At 40.8% G+C, this 17,494-nt stretch overlaps 2 protein-coding genes across 3 annotated transcripts in view; one reads left to right on the top strand and one right to left on the bottom strand.

Moving 5' to 3' along the window:
* The window catches only part of med9 (mediator complex subunit 9), a 79,599-nt gene that overhangs the window by 24,165 nt on the left and 37,940 nt on the right, over positions 1 to 17,494 (bottom strand). The window lies entirely within an intron of this gene.
* Positions 13,413 to 16,398, top strand: LOC306968632 (transcription factor Sox-8-like). Of its 2 annotated transcripts, none has more exons than XM_079564068.1 (3): positions 13,413 to 14,029; positions 14,255 to 14,484; positions 14,606 to 16,398. In XM_079564068.1, the coding sequence occupies exons 1-3, from the start codon at positions 13,620 to 13,622 to the stop codon at positions 15,265 to 15,267; spliced, it is 1,302 nt and encodes a 433-aa protein (XP_079420194.1). In that variant the 5' UTR covers positions 13,413 to 13,619; the 3' UTR covers positions 15,268 to 16,398. The 2 variants fall into 2 exon arrangements, with proteins under 2 accessions (XP_079420194.1, XP_079420193.1); XM_079564067.1 differs by having other exon boundaries at positions 14,561 to 16,395.

The following is a 17,494-nucleotide window of genomic DNA, read 5'->3' as shown; positions in this document are numbered from 1 at the left end:
GGTCAAAACAAGCTTCCCAACTTCCACTGCGTAAATCAGCTGGTTTGTTCATTTACCATTTAAGGTTAGTTTTTTGGTTAAAGACAGCAACTTTCTTGAATTCTGTGTGCAGTTGTTGTCCTCGGAGCAACAGAATTGCGAGAGAAGCTGATCAACATTAATGCAAGCAACAAGAAAACCAAAGTTTAGCTTTTGAGACGCTAACACCGCATTTAAATGACTAGCCCAGTTGAACAGCAGTGATAAAAGAAAGGTTTTTATGTGGTGAAATAAAAAATCCCCACTTTCCGACATAAAAAGCACCAGAACATAAACTAACTGGGGACAATGACGCCACATCTCGCCCAATCATGAAGAAACCTGATCAGCTGCACCCGGAAACAGTGACCAGTGAGTTTGAAAATGAATATCAATAATACATTTTTAGTTAGGCGGGGTTTTAGGTGAATTTTGAGTGTCCAATGGGCTGGAAATAGGGAGTTTCATCTGGCAACACTGACAAACATTGATCTATTGAAAGTGACAAATTAAACTTGTTATTGAAAAACATATGCAAGAAATGAATGCAATGCGAACTCCAAGAGAACAAAAGAACCCAAGTATGATCAAAGAAGACAGTCCTAGAAAATAAGCTGGAAACGATGGAAACATCATTATTTTCTGATAGCATGTGAGGTCATTTGTTGTGGGAAAGCACAGTCCATGTCAGATAAGGAGTGTCGGATTTTCTGCGGCTGTGTGGTCGTCCTCCAGAGGTGAGCTTAAGAGCAGCCTCGCCCTTCATCAACAGCTTGTTCTCGGGATTTCTGTGCATCTCTGTGGAGCCGTGATGGGCCTTTCCCACTCAATGACACAATATGAAGGAGAAAAGCTCACAAGTACTGTAGAACACTTTTCCAAGATGAGTCACAAAGGATACACTCAAAATCCCGATGGAAGTTCAACTGGGTAGAGCTGTAAGAAAGATGAAAAAAAAAAAAATTCAAATTAAAAAGATGATCTCCTGAATGCTACACATATGAAATGGTTATTTCAGTTTCTATGAGTGCTATTGCCCAAGGGTATGCTCCTCCTATAGGGCCCATAGATGCAGGGATCGGCTCCATCCACCTACGACTCTAAATGGAAATAAGCTGAGTGAGATCATTGAATTGACTGAGTCAGGATGCCCATCCCTTTCAATCTTAACATCCATGTTCACAATAAACTTTCAGTGATTAGCCTGGCTTTCCTTTGTCACATAACACAACAACTTTTAGCAGTTTACTATTTGCTCTAATATCAGACAAACAGATGAAATGAACTTCATATTGTTATTACAGCAGCTGCATTTTGTGATACTTTTTCACTGACTTACTGTAATTTCCGTACTATAAGTCACACTTTTTTTCATAGTTTGGCTCGGGGTGCGACTTATACTCAGGAGCGACTTATATATCAAAATACATAATTTCACGTTTGTTGTTTTCATACTGACAGCCGATAGAGGGCGCTCTACTCCTGTACCATTGAAGATTTCAAAAACGGTAATCGAGCGGCAGAAAGAAAATTTGGAGAGCATGAAAAACTTGTGAGGGACTGGCGAAAAGCGGAGGTTACACTTACTGCAATGAAGAAAACAAAAAAAGCTAATCGTGGGCTTAAAGCCTCGATGGCCACAGCTAGAGGAACAAGTATGCAAATGAGAGCTTGAACAACGTGCTGCCGGGAGAGGATTGTAAATGTTGCAGTTACTCCTGAGTGACTTGTATATGTTTTTTTCTTCTTCATTAAGCATTTTTCGGCTGGTGCGACTTATACTCCGGAGCGACTTATAAAATACGGTACTTGAATCCTGCTCTTGTCAACTCTTACACACTCAAACTTAAATATTTCTAGCGTCTTGTACAACTGCCTTTGTGTCTACTTAAAACGTACCGAACAAATATGTCTCCCACACCAAGGAGCTTAAGTGAATCACTGTCTGTATTTCCTCACCTGGCCAATACAAATGACCAAAACTGGAAGCTACAGAGCAGATTGGAGGCAGACCACATCATTTTTCTTTCACTTTTCACATACTTCACCGCACCTTTCTCCGGCTTAATTGCCCCTAAATTACTTTCAGTCTTAGGGAATCAACGTACGTTTTTACAGTTCTTAGCACTTAAGGAAAAGCAGCATTACTGGCACCTGAATCGCATCATGGCACGGCTCCGCTTCCCATGTCCACCGCGGCCTGATCGGAAAAACACGGAGGGAGCAGGAGCAGCGCAGTGTGTTTGGCAGGCAACACAATACAGTCAGAGAAGTAATGAGAAAAATCCAGACCAGCGCTCTGTCTGTCTGCCTGCTTTTTTATTTGCATTCTCAATGTGCTGTATAATGTGACACTGCTTACTGCGGAGGTGGCGGCGAAATTGGATTTTATGTTTAAGAAATTACGCTGAGTGAAGAGAGTCGGCGTGTTGGACTTTGCCAACACAGACGTTTCTGTCGAGACGTTTGCACGACAAGAGAAGGGAATGAATTTGACATTTAACTACTTTTATCAATGTACAGAAGTGCAAAATGTGCTCACGCCCGCAGTCTGGATGTTGTAAAAGTACTGAAAGTAGTTTCCAGTCAGAGCATGTTAACCATGAGAGCTGACCAATGTCCCGGATGTGTTCCTAACCTGCAGCTTCCACTGGCGCTCAACAACCTTCAAATACCCTCTGGTCCCAGAACTAAAAATCCCATTTTAAAAATAGATTCATATTAAGAATTAACTCATGACAATAAAACACACAATTCTAATTATCTTAAACTTTATAAACCAAAAGGTTATGAAGGGATTCTGCAGTATTTAACACTGTAGCTGATTGTGCCATTAAACTCATACCATCTATATTAAACGATGGGAATAATGCATTAGACTTTGGGAACCATTGAGCTCCATTGGATTGAGATATTTAAGACCAACCATATTACTCATTATATGAAATATTATGAAATGTTAGAAACTCAAAAACTGGTCAACATTCTGCTCAAATAATAAACAAGCTAGAAGATCAAATGTTTGCAATATTTGCAGAATATTTATTTATGTTTGTGAAGTAAACTCATGCTATCACAGGCTCAAATTCAGAGCAATTATTATTACAAACACCTTTTTTCTTCAAACATAAGTAAAGTATATCTAGAAAAATGACTAAAGACAATTGCGACTAACAACACTCTTTTGCCCATTAGAACTTTTGTACTTGTCCCAAAATTGAACCAGCACATAATGCAAATCCCCTGTTTGCATCTTATTTTGCTTTCAAACTTTTCCCAGTATGCTTCATGTGGAAAAGATTCTGGCGTATTAGAGCGTCCACGTAAGAACGTGCACTGTAGCTTTGAATAACAAATAAGCCCGGCTTCAGCTCATGACAATTTCAATGCAAAGTGGTCCATTTGAAGCGATGCTTATCGCGGCGTGTATGGCGGCTGCTGCGGCAGAGGAATAGGGAAATGAGGGGAGCAAATGTGACAGTTACCTGCGCTGACATATTCGCAGCACTTCCCTTTTCTGAAGTCTGGTGGGACAGGTTTTGCACTTGTTACATGCTACAAAAAGATGAACAAGCTTTGGCCAGAGTTTCTACTAAACATAAAAGGAACACAGTAACACAATACTTGACATTTGGATCCACACACCCACCTTACGCACGGCAAATATACATTTAGAAACGATGAAAACTGTAGTGACCAGAAGTCTTGTGACATACATGAGAAGAGACAGGTCTTTCCTTTACATGATTATTTATAAAAAATATCTATCGCCCAATTAAGTGTGAGATTCTCAGGTCTGTTTTAAATCCTGTTTCTTCATCTAAAGTGTTTTAATGTGTTGTGTTTTATCATTACATCCTTTAGTAATGTTTTTTTTTTCTTACATTGTGTTATGTAACTGTTCAGTGACAATGCGATTGTCATTTGAAGCATTGTGTGAGATTTGCTGGACATTGTTATGTTTTCAATTAACACATGAATCCCTCTGAAAAAAAAAAAATGTATGCTGTTTTAAATTTATACCACAAGGAATGAATGTGACGTTTCTTTGTAGCTAGGCCACAGATAAACAAAACAATTGGCAGGAAAGTCCCATAGAGATTGGCAAAGGTTAATGATTCTATACATAGAGATTTATTTTTTCTTTGTTGGTAAAATAAACGTTGTCCAGAGTTCAGCAAACACTCTCAACTCGTCAACCTCTCAACACGTTCTCTACGGGAGCCTGGAAAAATAAAACAGGACAGCAGGCCGCTCTGTCTCAAAATCTGCCTTCAAATGTGGATGTGTATGTCCCCCACTTTACTGGATACAATCTCAGAAGACGCTACGGCAGGAAGCAGATGTGAGAATGGTGGAGATCAGGCACAAAGAGTCCCGTAGTGACACACTAAGCAAAAACTGCGGTGACACTGTTGCCATATGGAATCAAAGGGTGACAAATTCACAACACGTCAACTAAATAACACAACTTTTTATGATGAAAGACTGCTCGGACATTTGACAAAATGGACAAGCTGAACAGGCAATAAGTTCACCCACATATCCACAAAGAGTCAATGAAATATTCAGCGATTTGACATAGACCAGTGACACATCGCAACAGCTTCCCACACTCTGTAACATGTGGACAAACGCATGCTCCAGATGGCTGTGTGCTTAGAGATCAATCATTTCATCATCATGGATAAAATGTAATGTGACTGACAAGGCAACATCCCATAATGCATTGTGTGTGCCAATTGTTATTTATTTATTTCAGGGACAATGCATATTAATCAATGCTTTAGTAAATATGTCAGAGAGAAAACAAGCAACAAACAAAAGGAAAGATGCCAACGGGGCAGCGAGAGCTGGTGAATAGAGTTAAGGAAATGAGATAACATCATATTACTTATATTGTCTTGATTGTTATAGTCCAAAAGTACATTTGTCCAAGTCCCAGACCCAAAACATGTCCATTATCTATTCATTTTACTACTTGTTTGGAGACCATTTGCTGTGGTTTTTCAATGGGTCATTATTTTCATTAGCAGCATGGTGGAGCAGTGGATAGAGCTCTGGTTTACAGCAAGAAGGTCTTGAGTTTGATTCCCAGACCAGGTGGGATCTTTATGTGAGGAGTTTGCATGTTCACTATTTCCCCTAAAAATCAAAACGAAAAAACATGTGCACTCCCCAGGACTCCTGAAATAGAGATCCTGGAATCTCAGTGGGGCTTAAATAAATGTAAAATGAAGAAATAACAAATCAGTGTTTATGGAAAGTACCATGAAACATATTTTTATTAATAATGCAAGATGTAGAATCAGGCAGATGTTTGGCTCAAATCACAATTTGCTGAACATTTCTTCTCTTGTAGTGCAGAGTGTAGGCCAGGAAGTTCCCTTTTCTTTTTCTCACCTACAATTCTCTGAAAGTCTGAGACAGACAACAGTGGTAATTTAAACACAGCCCTCTAAGTTTATATCTCGCATCTAACTGCTGTATGACGCACATGGCTTCATGTGTCCAGAGGCAGAATACTAAGTGAGCTGAACAGTGGGCTCTTTCACTGACCAGAAAACTGACAGGCATTTTCAGGGCATACTTCTGTATGGCACACAACAGGGCATTATCAGAGATGTCCCATCAAGAGTGATGATATGAGAAATATGGAAAAGGATTCTATGTGCGTCATAAAATTCCTTCAAGACAGAGATATCCAAATATGTATTTCTGCATTTGAGTGCATTATTTCAAAAAGATCCTAGCAACTTCTTTGTCAAACATGAGTTAATTTCTAAACAATAATTTAAAGTTAACATTTTAATCTTTATAAAATACTACAGTGAAAAAGTAATATAGTCATTACATTTATATTGGTTGAACCTCCAGCACAACACATGACTTTCCATTTAATAAACTAACAATTTTAACCTTTCCATAACATTATATACATACATATCCAACACTTCCTTTCAGGTTACACTGCAAAGCAGAAACACATTTTTACAAGCATTACATAGATACAGAGATAGACCTGTCAGTCTTTGGATTAAACTTCAAAATAATCCTCAGTATTACCATAATCTGTGCTACCTGATAGCCTCTGATATGTCTGCAGACTTCCTGTCCTCTGGTCCTGTGCTTGTCTCCAGCCCCTGCTCCTCTTTGAGCCGATGAAGCCGGATGAGTCTCATCTTACCACTGTCCTCATTGTGATGCACAAATCCACTATTCTGGCAGCTCTCTGACCTGCAAACATGTTGACCTAGCAGAGCTAACAGGATCTTCCTACACTTTGTGCAACACTTTACTCGGCCTTGTGTATAGAGCAGTTATGAAGCCAAACCATGACCTGCGCAGCTAGCGCTGTATGAGTATCATCACGGGTCAATAGTATAGGCAACTCTTAAGAAGTGATTGGGCGCAAAAACACTAACATTTTTGAATTATTATTTGTATTTCTAAGATAATAATCGGACAAACTGAAGAGCGCTGGACTCATGATGCAAATTTGTCTTTTCCACCGCCCGCACAGGCTGGTGCCCATCTACTCTGTCATTGCATTGCTGCATATATTAGTCTTTTGTACTATTACATTAGGTTACACTGGTGCTTGACACAGATTACATTTGGTTATGGCACTGTTTGTTGTATGTGCATAGGTATAGGATGAGTCTGTGGGGGGGAAGGGCGCTCTGATTTACTGGGGCTGGATGAGGCTGGAGTTGTTGACCCACCTGCTCCCTTCTCTCTTCAGCTGGATCTAGTCAGATTTCAGCAGCTGCATGGCCTCACAAAGCACCTCTTTGTAATCTTCCGCCGGCACAAACACAACTGCAACCAGAAGAAGAGCAGGGAGGAGGAGGCGGGAGTGAGGGACGATGGACAGTAGAGACATGAGCAGAGGAAAAAGGGCGGTGCTGGACAGAGGGGTCTGTCATCGTCATGAAGGAGTGCACATACAGTTACATAGCTAGGACTGCCAAAACTATAGCTCGGTCATTGTATTGTTAAATACTGTCATGCCCAATGTGAGAGAAAATGATTGGTCGCTTATACTTTACAGGTGCCATATTGGGGTGGGGCATCACTGTCAAGCAGAAATAAAGAGTAGAGATTTCACTTTTAATTTGAACACAAAAAGAACTTTACATCATTATTATTTACCATCATGATGTGATGAGATAATAGAATCGGCAGAATTTTTAAGGAGAGAACAACTAGAGAAAGTGGCCAGAAATACATGACATACAACATTCCTTTTCACATCCATTCCTTTCCAAGCCACTAATCAATGTATATGTCTTATCAACTGATGGGATCATAATAATAAAATGCTCATGTCATATTGCCTGTTTGACCTGTCATTCGTCGTCGCATTTCAGTCTGCTCCACATATAAAGCAGGCAGATTTGAATGTCTTTTATATCATATAAAATGCTGTATAATACTGTAATGTAATATTGTTTAAATACTCCAAAAGTTGGAGCTGATACCAGAAAAAATACCATATTGAGTAACGGCTACAAATATCTGATACTAATACCAGTTTTGGCTCTCACCTGTTTAAAGGAACAGCCACCGTTTTTGCATACAGAGATATGTTCTTACCTAGATGAGTTGATGCGTGCCTGTCTGGTCTTTACGTGTGCACACAGTCACGCAATAACACCAAACATGTTGTTAGCATTTAGCCTCTCCTCCTCTCCTCATGGACCCAAACGGGGGTGAAGCTAGAAGCGACCAAGCTCTTCCACGTTTTCCCTATTTACATACACGGTCATGTGAGTAGTTACACGATCCAAGTATAGTCACACAAAATTAAACATGTCGATTTTCTAAGCGGATAAAAAGTATTGTAAGGAATAATAACACCTTAGGAGCACTTCGTCTAAAAAACACAACTTTCACTGACTAAATCTGAGTGGATATGGACATGCCGCACCTCATTATAAAGGGAGGAACCTGGAGAATTCAATTCCTGAGTTAGTTTTAACATTCACAAACATATTTTTGATTGCTGCGCACAATGCCGCGGCTAGCAATAGCATGCTAAAGCTAGCAGCAGTATGCTAATGCTAACGTCAACTAATCAAGGCTTGGACAGAAACTATGATTGGATCACCTAAAGTAGCCTAATAAAATAAAACCAGCCACTGCAGTCACTGGCCAAGTGTATTTTAGTTTATGAAATGCTGTTAAAGAACAACTGAGTTATGCACAACTTGTAATGATCAGATCACTTTATGTGTGTTGTTCATATTAATAATAAAAAGTAGCCGGTCATATATTTAGTGTAGAAAATCCAGTTATTCTTGTTAAATGTTTTTCCATTGCAGTTTATAGCCATAATTGAAAACAAAAAGACTTTATTGACATGTTGTTCACTCACTCCGGATGTTGGCAGATACACAAACCCTCAGTATCGGTATCAGTATCGGAAGCAAAAAAGTTAGATCGGTGCATCTCTAGTCCGGACCCACCAGTTGAGAACCGCTGCTTTTAAAGGTGTATCGAGAACAAGCCGAAAAGCTCCTGTGGCACATTTGTTTCCCATTAGCAAAACTCTCTCGCACGACTGATTTAGCACTTTTGGATTATGACTTGTCAATTACTTCACAGCAGCAGTATTGCACATTTTGAAGTCTAGGAAGGTCTCACAAGTATTATGTACACAGTGTAGCCCCGAATCACGCACTGGTCTCTGTGGCCCAAGCCCAGACTGGCTGGTGGCGAAGTGAGGGAGACATCATTATGAGATTAACTGCAGCGCTGTTTTAAACGTGTCATAAAGAAAGGGCTGTGCGAGAAATGAAGCAGAATCAGACAGGAGGTGGGGGGTCGGGGGGTCACTGGCTCCAATAATTGTACTACTTTATCCAAATGACATGGACAGCAACTTGAGCCACAACCTCTGCAGTTGAGTTTTGCAAATGAGACGCCGCTGTCGAGCTCCGAAATATAGCCACTCGATACAGCATCAGAAAAAAAGGACTATTCTAATCACTATATTTTATGCAACTTAAGGCTTTGAATCCAGATGTGACTCTCAAACTAATCCTGTTTGTATATATAGTTTATTATTGTTTATTCACTCCAAGCCAGTGATTTTATTGAACCAAACTCAGTGGATGTTATGTGTGGTGGTAAAAAGTGAGTAACTAAGTAAGTGAACTGAATGTCCATCCCACAAGCCAAAACAAAACAAAACAAGGGAATGAATTCACTTAATAAACGTTAACTTTTCCTCGATTTTCAAACTGGCTATTAGAATCTGATCAAGAAGATACACTTCAGGTTGGTATTGACTTAAACCAGTTTAGCTCTACACTGCTGACAGAGGAAGGAGCGAGTGGTCCAGATCCAATGAAAGCAACTTCTAGAGACGAATTCCTCAGTGAGCAAAAAAAGTAGGAGTTTGAAGTCCAATGAAAGCGTCTTTATGTTCAATAGGACTTCCGCTCCCTCTTTTGTCACACATTGCCAGTAAACTTTGACCTTTTGTACAGTTGAAGAAGCACTTTCAATCAGTATTCAAGTAAAAGTACTGTTACTTCATGCTATTACTTAGAAGAATTCACCTCTAAACAGTTTCAGAGTTACAGTAGATTTACTAATCTCACATCAACATGAAGACACTGCTTCCACTTCTATTATCACCTTTCACACCTGTTTGTGACCAACATTGCTCTAATCCTAAGCAACACAAGACTTGTGTTGAAGTCTACGCTGGACACAAAACATCTTTCATACAGATTCTAAGGCGATATTCTCTCCAGTTGTGCACGACTATAGCAGGACTACGGTTGGAAATAGTGAAGTAAAACAGGGCCAAGTGTGGTTCCCTCTTTGTCGTGCCTGAGGCTGTAACAGCCGTGTGCCACATTGAAAACAACACCCAAATATTCAATGGAAATGACCATGGTCAGTGTAAACTGTAATGATAGAAATAAGATCGATTTTTATGTGAAAAATGTCTTTATGTCTTTTCATCCCGGTGGTCCCTATGATGCTTCAGGATGAATTTGATTGAAGTTTTTAGGGTTTCTGATATGTTTTCTGAATAGAATTCATATGTAACCAAGGAGACGGTTCAATCAGCAGTGAAAATCTATACCCGCAACCCTAAAAAACAATTGATCTGGGAGCGTCTTAGGGGCCACCGGGATGGTAAGTAAAGCCACTGGGTCACTGAAAGGTCAAATACACACTCACTATTTTATTTTATTTTTACATAAAAAGTTGCATAGTGCACCTTTAAGTTGCAGAAAAGGTTTTCAAAATGTTTCAAGCATGCTTCTTCCAGGTGGGAAAACTGGAGTAAGGAGTTAGACCCCATATCTCCCATTTATCTCACACTGATCAAATACAACAATATAAAGTAATAATAATAATTCTCGCAGCTTTAAAACACAAAACGGTACAGCACATACACACTTGTACAACTTTGCTCCATTAAGATACCAATTGGATATGGTTATATCATTGCCAGGAGGCTTCGTTCCCCATGAAACATTTCCATTGAGGATCTACTGCCTCCCATTTCCCGTAAAATCAAGGGGGCGGACCGTATGTTTTTTTATGTTCTACTTACACGCCCGTGAGCTCTGCAGCATCTAATTCACAGTCAAATTAGGGAGATTATTTATGAGAACCATGGATCAGAACATAAACAATACAAAGAACCGCATGCTCCACAGCTTTCATTGGGAACACATGCCATAGAGATGAGAGGAAGACTATGGCAGCAAAACACAGAGGAACCACGCTCACTTGTCCTGGGACGTTTATGGGAAGCGTTGCCCCAGCTGAACATCCAACCATCCTGTCATAAGTAATATCCCTCGATGTCTGACCCTGAGTTCCACCTTTGGGGCTTTTTGAAATATAAAAGAAGTCATTATACACTTTCGAAATGTATAGTGCACATGTGACATCCTCTGACAGTCTGCTGATCAGCTCGCCAAAGGAAACGAGCCATCATAACAGGACCTGCTACCACAAAAACACAAGTATTCCTTTCAGCTACTACTCCACAAGCTCTAATTGGCATAAACATGCGCAAACCGCTGCCTGGCAAAATAGAGAAAATGGCAAATAATCTGGAAGTACTTGAATATTTTTTGTACAAAAATGGCGGACGTCCAAACACACCCAGAGACATTTTCTGCTAATTGCTCCCAAACTGCTCCCAACACCACGTAACATTCCCTGACAAGGCCTTCGTGGGTAAACTAAAATCTGCATTTATTATGGATTACAAACTTGAGTTTGGTTTAGCACAGAGCAGGTTACTGAGCAGCTGTCACTTGGCAGGTTGGAGTTAAAAATCGTCAGGTCTGCGCTACAGGGACAGCAAGGACAACGCGTCTGACAACAAACTTAAATGTGAAACACCCTCTGATCCGTTTCAAACAGGAAGGGGCTTTTGAAAAGGAAAAAGGAAAAAGGCCACAGACTTCACTTGATGGAACAGCACCGAGCGATAAGTGGGGAGAAACATCCAAGTTGACAGAGCTGGGACTTGAATGTTGAAGACACTGGTCCACCATGTGTGCAGCAGCCTTAACTACCAGACTGAAGGTGAATGAAACTGTGCCAAATGTTCTAAAAAAGTACTGAAAGTCAAAAACATATCAGTGCCGTATCATTGGTAAATTAAATAGCATTTTTGTTTGTGAATCATCCACCCCTACTGCACATGCACACGTTTCTTTCACAACATAACTGAAAAATAAATAAATAAAAAATAAACAGCCAACCAAGCAGCTGTAAATATTAAGACAATTAACCTGAAACTTTAAAAACAGGTCTTTCATTTCTGACCCCTGAACTGTGTTTCAGGGTGTGAAACACAAAATGCTATTGTTGATGTTATGAGGACTGAAACATGTCTGTTTGTGAATGGGACTTGTAGGTGAGAGAAACATGTTGCACCTTTGCAATCAGACTTCGTTGAGCTGTTGCTTGACTTTCAATAACATGAAAATGGTTTCAGTGAAACAGCCACGAGCCTTCATGCATTACAATTCATCATTGACTTTAACCAATAAATGTGTAATATTTTAACAGCATGTGCAACAGTTGATGGTGTCTTCAGTCACACAGCTCGCTCCTCAGCCAAACCTCATCCTCTTTCCTCCTCTGTTGATATCTTCATTTGACAGCTGTTGTCGCTCATGATTCTCTCAATTTTTGATCTGTCACCACCAGAACAAAGCCAGCTTTATGTATTCATCATTTTCAGTGAATGGCAGTATATTGTTTTATTTCTGTAGATCAGATCTATCGGACCATTTTCTGTAATATTGCTTTCATCGAGTGGCTATTGACAAATGCCTTGATAGACAATAAGACCAATGTTTTTTTTTTCATTCACATAATTAATTCAGCAGGAAATGTCCATTTCATCAAACTGAAAAAAAAAAGACATTACAAATAATATAACGCATTAGTATCAATAAAACAACAATGATAAACAATAGACATTTTTGGGGCATGACCTTGCCATATCACGCATGTACAGCGTTGCCCAGTCATGTGTTCAGTTCAGAACTTTAACTGCACATCTCCATTCACACACATGAGTAACATGAGCGACATGATCACATTTAAAGTACATGCACACAGACACAGATAAATGTCTTACCAAATGACAGATTCTTCTCTCCCAAAAGTCCACACTCAGCTTCAGTCAGAGCTGCTCTCGGTGCCTGGAGATGCACCAGATTCTCTATCATCACAATGCAGCAACACAGCATCGACAATCCTCAGTCATAATTCAGAAGCGGTTGTAAATAAATAATAGGGCATGATTAATGCCTTTTTAATTCATGAAAATTACAATGCTTTAGGGTGGAAAAAAAGGATTAAAACCCAGCATGTTTTCAGATCACTCACTTATATAAATTTTCTGATTGTGCTGATAAACTTGCAAGAACAATCAAAGATTTTCACCAGACATCTGGAAACAATCAATTTAAATACCTGGAAGAAGCACAATGAAATTCTGGTGTGTTATTACGATGTATCATGATGTTTTGGAACATTTGGTATACTGAACATAGAATAGAAACAGCTATCCCTCTAACACATCTTTGTCAGGTACTTTAAGGGAAAAGTTCCAGAGTTGCTTCGTTGTGCATCTGTTTGTAGCCTAGTACAGTTATCATTAGTAAAATTCATAATTCACTGACGCAAAATCTGGTAACCTACCAACATGGACATATGTACCAGTGTGGATGTGAACTATGCAAATGAAAAACGGAACTGCATTAATCATTATCATAAATAATCTTTGAACCAATGAAAAAACAGTAGTGGTTAATTCCAGCCAATGCCAGGCTGAAGGTGGAGTGACGCTCAGCAGGCTTCGAGTCAAGTTGCGGTAACGAGTGGATGTATTCTCACAGTCACCACGAGCACTTCGATGACAGTGCAGCAGACCACATCGCTGAAAACAAACGGACTTTAATAATTCCTCTTGTAAACGGGATTTACTGGTGTGCGTAAAACGCGCATTGTGCGTAAAAGAGAAACCCGGGGTGCGCAGAGTACAGTTTGATGTTTTATTCCGGGGTATTTTTGGATTTACATTTCATTTTGAACACAAAATGCTAAAAATGACGGAGGATCATGACAAGTGTCAGATCGAGCAGCCGTGCAGTCCTACGGGCACAAACAGCTCCTTGGACGAGTCCGATTCAGACGCTCCGTCCTCTCCCGCGGGCTCGGACAGCCAGGGCTCTCTGCACGGAGGGCTGGGAAAGAAGTTGGACGTTGAGGACGATGAGCGCTTTCCGGCGTGCATCAGGGATGCCGTGTCTCAGGTTCTCAAAGGATATGACTGGTCTCTGGTGCCCATGCCAGTGCGAGGAAACGGATCGCTGAAGAATAAGCCGCACGTCAAGAGACCCATGAACGCGTTCATGGTGTGGGCTCAGGCTGCGCGCAGGAAACTAGCCGACCAGTACCCGCATCTTCACAACGCAGAGCTCAGCAAGACTCTGGGCAAACTATGGCGGTAATTTATCAGTTTGTTTCATTATTATTACTGACACGATTAGAAAAGTCTGAGCCCAAACTGAATTATACAATATCAATTATCTAAAAGGTTTAGATCCGTATTCATATATATGTTTTTCATTGGGGTTTATTGGGGTTCTCAAGTATTTTTTATTTTGTTTTGTTTAGAATAATAAAAAATAAGGTATATAAAACATAACATATAGCACTTATTTTCCCACAGTTTGCTGTCAGAGAGTGAAAAGAGGCCATTTGTCGATGAGGCAGAGAGGCTGCGGGTTCAGCATAAGAAAGACCATCCAGATTACAAGTACCAGCCTCGAAGAAGGAAGAACATGAAGCCTGGTCAGAGTGATGTTGACTCTGGGTCAGAGCTGCATCACATGTACAAGGCAGAGCCGGGCATGGGACTGGGTGGCCTCACAGATGGACATCATCACACGGAACACACAGGTTTGTAGCATGAACTTTTTATTAAAGGTCCTTTTGTTTTTGTTGTTCTTCTGACATTTATAATTCCTCATTACAGGGCAGCCCCATGGGCCTCCCACTCCCCCCACTACACCCAAAACAGATCTGCACCATGGAGTCAAGTCGGACCTGAAACATGAGGGCCGTCGCCTGGTGGAGCGGCAGAACATCGACTTCAGTAATGTGGACATCTCTGAGCTCAGCACTGATGTCATCAGTAACATGGAGACCTTTGACGTGCATGAGTTTGACCAATATCTGCCCCTGAACGGCCACGCTGCAGCCTCGGTTCTGCCCTCAGACCATAGCCACGCGGCACCAGGCGGCTCCTACACTTCCCCTTATGGTAACACTTCACAGTGGACCCGTAAGAGCACTATGCCCCCATCCACTCCAACAACAGGCGACGCGGGACAGCACCGGCTCCACATAAAAACAGAGCAGCTCAGTCCCAGCCACTATAGCGCGCACTCTCCCTCTCACTCAGAGTTCTCCTATAGTGGGCAGGCCGCTGGCACCTCTAGCACCCCTGCTGCTTCTGCCTCATTCTCCAGCTCACAGTGTGACTATACTGACCTGCAGAGCTCCAACTACTACAACCCATACTCTGGATACCCCTCCACGCTGTACCAGTATCCCTACTTCCACTCCTCCAGGAGGCCCTACAGCAGCCCCATCTTGAACAGCCTGTCCATGCCCCCCACCCACAGCCCTACAGCATCCAGCTGGGACCAGCCCGTCTACACCACTCTGACCCGGCCTTAAGAGTCACAACCAGCACTCATTGACATCAATGCACTACTAATGGAGGAGCCCAAGATGGTGGTAGGCCATGAACTCTCATCAAGTGCCTGCTGATTTTATACAAAGTTCTATCAACACATCACTTTGACACAGACTGTGTTGTTGAGCCAGACACCTCCAGGAGGACATCAGTCAGGCTGGACTGTGACCTGGGAAAGTTTTTGTAGGGACCTATTTGGCTTGTGTCTGCTATAAAGCTGACAGGCATCCACACAGTGGTGAAGATAATATGGATGTCATTCTACAAAAAGTTTCATGGTATGCTTTTGGCCATTCGCTTCCTGTCTTAACTAAAATTGCTTGTGACAATTTTGGAGTGTCATTTTGGCATAAAAGTCTTAAGTTTAAGGTTTCTTATATTGTTTTAAGGAATAGATACATATAATGTGTTTTTTGTTTATTTACAAGACAGTTTTGGTTGATCATAAAACAAGTTAATGAAGGGCATCGATGTACACATCATTCCGACTTTTGAAACATCTCCATTCCATGTTGCAACTAAACAGATCTGGACCAATGACGTGCAAACAGGTGTCTGACAGCTATGCTTGGCAAATTGCGATTAGTCATGATCTGGGGTTAAAGGAAATGGGGTAAAGTAACAGCGGAGTGTGTGAGTGACATGTCAGCTGGACCTCCTGTACATGTGCACACTCTATACGAGAACATATATTCACTGACATTGTGACACTGCCTCGGACAGATCCCATGAGCTCCATGATTTCTGAACTGTATCCATTTACAAAGTGCTGTTACCGATTGTCAGAGACTCATATGAAGATGGTGTGTGTGAGATTTTGTCATTAACTATCAAGTGCCAAATTAATGTTGCAGTCTTGCACAAGACATCTGTGCCTTCTACCAACTATTGTCAGTATTGAAAAATGTACTCACTGTCACACAACAGACTTCACTTTGGACTTATTTTGATATCTTTACCAGTTTGGCTCTCAATATTCTGTTCATTTGGTAGAGTTTTATCCACAAATACTGTCTTATCTGTCTGTATATTATTATTGTAAATTGAAGAGGCTGTGAAAATTATTGCTGTTGTATTAACACGCATTCAAATGTGCACATCTAACCCATTTGCTGTCCATTTTTTAAATAAATAATTTTTTCCTTTAAACTTGGCGCACTTATTATATTGTTATATCGTTTGCCATGGACTTCTTTTTACTTTTATACATTTAAAAAAACATATTTCCATACAAGTAATAATAAAAACATTGCTGTCACCTATAGAAACCACACTCGTTGTAAATCCTTAGGAATCTATTTCGATGTCCTTAAATCAATAAAATATTAACTTAAATTTTGGTTCAACAAGCTGCTGTCAGAATGAATGATCTTGCTTGCAAATCTTCCCTACCAATTGTATGAGTCGACTTGCGGGTATGATGGGTAGACTGGCGAGGTTGGCACAGGCCTGCATGCCAATAACCATCCGCGGGTAGAAGCCAAGTGCCAGGGCCACGTAGCTGAATTTGAATGATTCATTATGTGGACGAGGGCCCCATTGTGCCCCTTTATCCGGGGAGCTCCAAAGGAATTAATTGGACAGAAAATGGAAGGCCAAGGGGTAGATTCTCTCCCCCCACCCCCCCATCACTGTCTCATATCACAAAATAAAACCCCATAAAACAACTCCGGCAGTGTGCGCGAGCAGAAGCAGAATTCATATCATAATGTGTAGATAATAAAAGGAGATAATACCACGGCAGATGGGGTGTGGGTGGCTCAAGAACGACTTGTTGTTTTTCTTCCCTCGAAGTCTTTTTTTTTTCTCTGTGTTTGCCAAATAGTTTCAGGAGGAACTCTTGAGAAATAACAGGAGTGAATAAAAGTGAGGCAAAAAGGCTCTTCAGGGTGCTTGGGTCTCGTTTCCTTGGAACTTGTCCACAGTTTCTCATTGGGCCATTACAAAAGCCCTATACTGTAAATAGCTGAATTTGGAGAGGAATGCACTGTGGGCTGTGTCAGAATGAATGAACAAGCAGATGAATGAATGCAAAGTAGTTTTTTTTTTACATAGAAGATCAAGGCAAAACAACACAGCGCATGAACTGAACTTCGACATTTAGAGCAGTCATGTATCTCACACGTTATAGAGAGCTATAAAATGATTTTCGACGGAAGTTACGCAACAAATACAAACTTTAAACTTGCATCTGCACTGGAAAAATTG

Source organism: Gobius niger, assembly GCF_951799975.1.
Source record: "Gobius niger genome assembly, chromosome: 10".
In the NCBI taxonomy this organism is placed as follows: Eukaryota; Metazoa; Chordata; class Actinopteri; order Gobiiformes; family Gobiidae; genus Gobius; species Gobius niger.
This window is presented reverse-complemented; position numbering and strand designations above follow the sequence as displayed.

Bases quoted from the DNA above. Each gene is read 5' to 3' on its own strand.
- LOC306968632 (XM_079564067.1), top strand. From the start codon at position 13,620: ATGCTAAAAATGACGGAGGATCATGACAAGTGTCAGATCGAGCAGCCG. The intron at 14,030-14,254 runs GTAATTTATCAG...ATTTTCCCACAG, and splicing joins ACTCTGGGCAAACTATGGCG to TTTGCTGTCAGAGAGTGAAA. The intron at 14,485-14,560 runs GTTTGTAGCATG...TCCTCATTACAG, and splicing joins TCATCACACGGAACACACAG to GGCAGCCCCATGGGCCTCCC.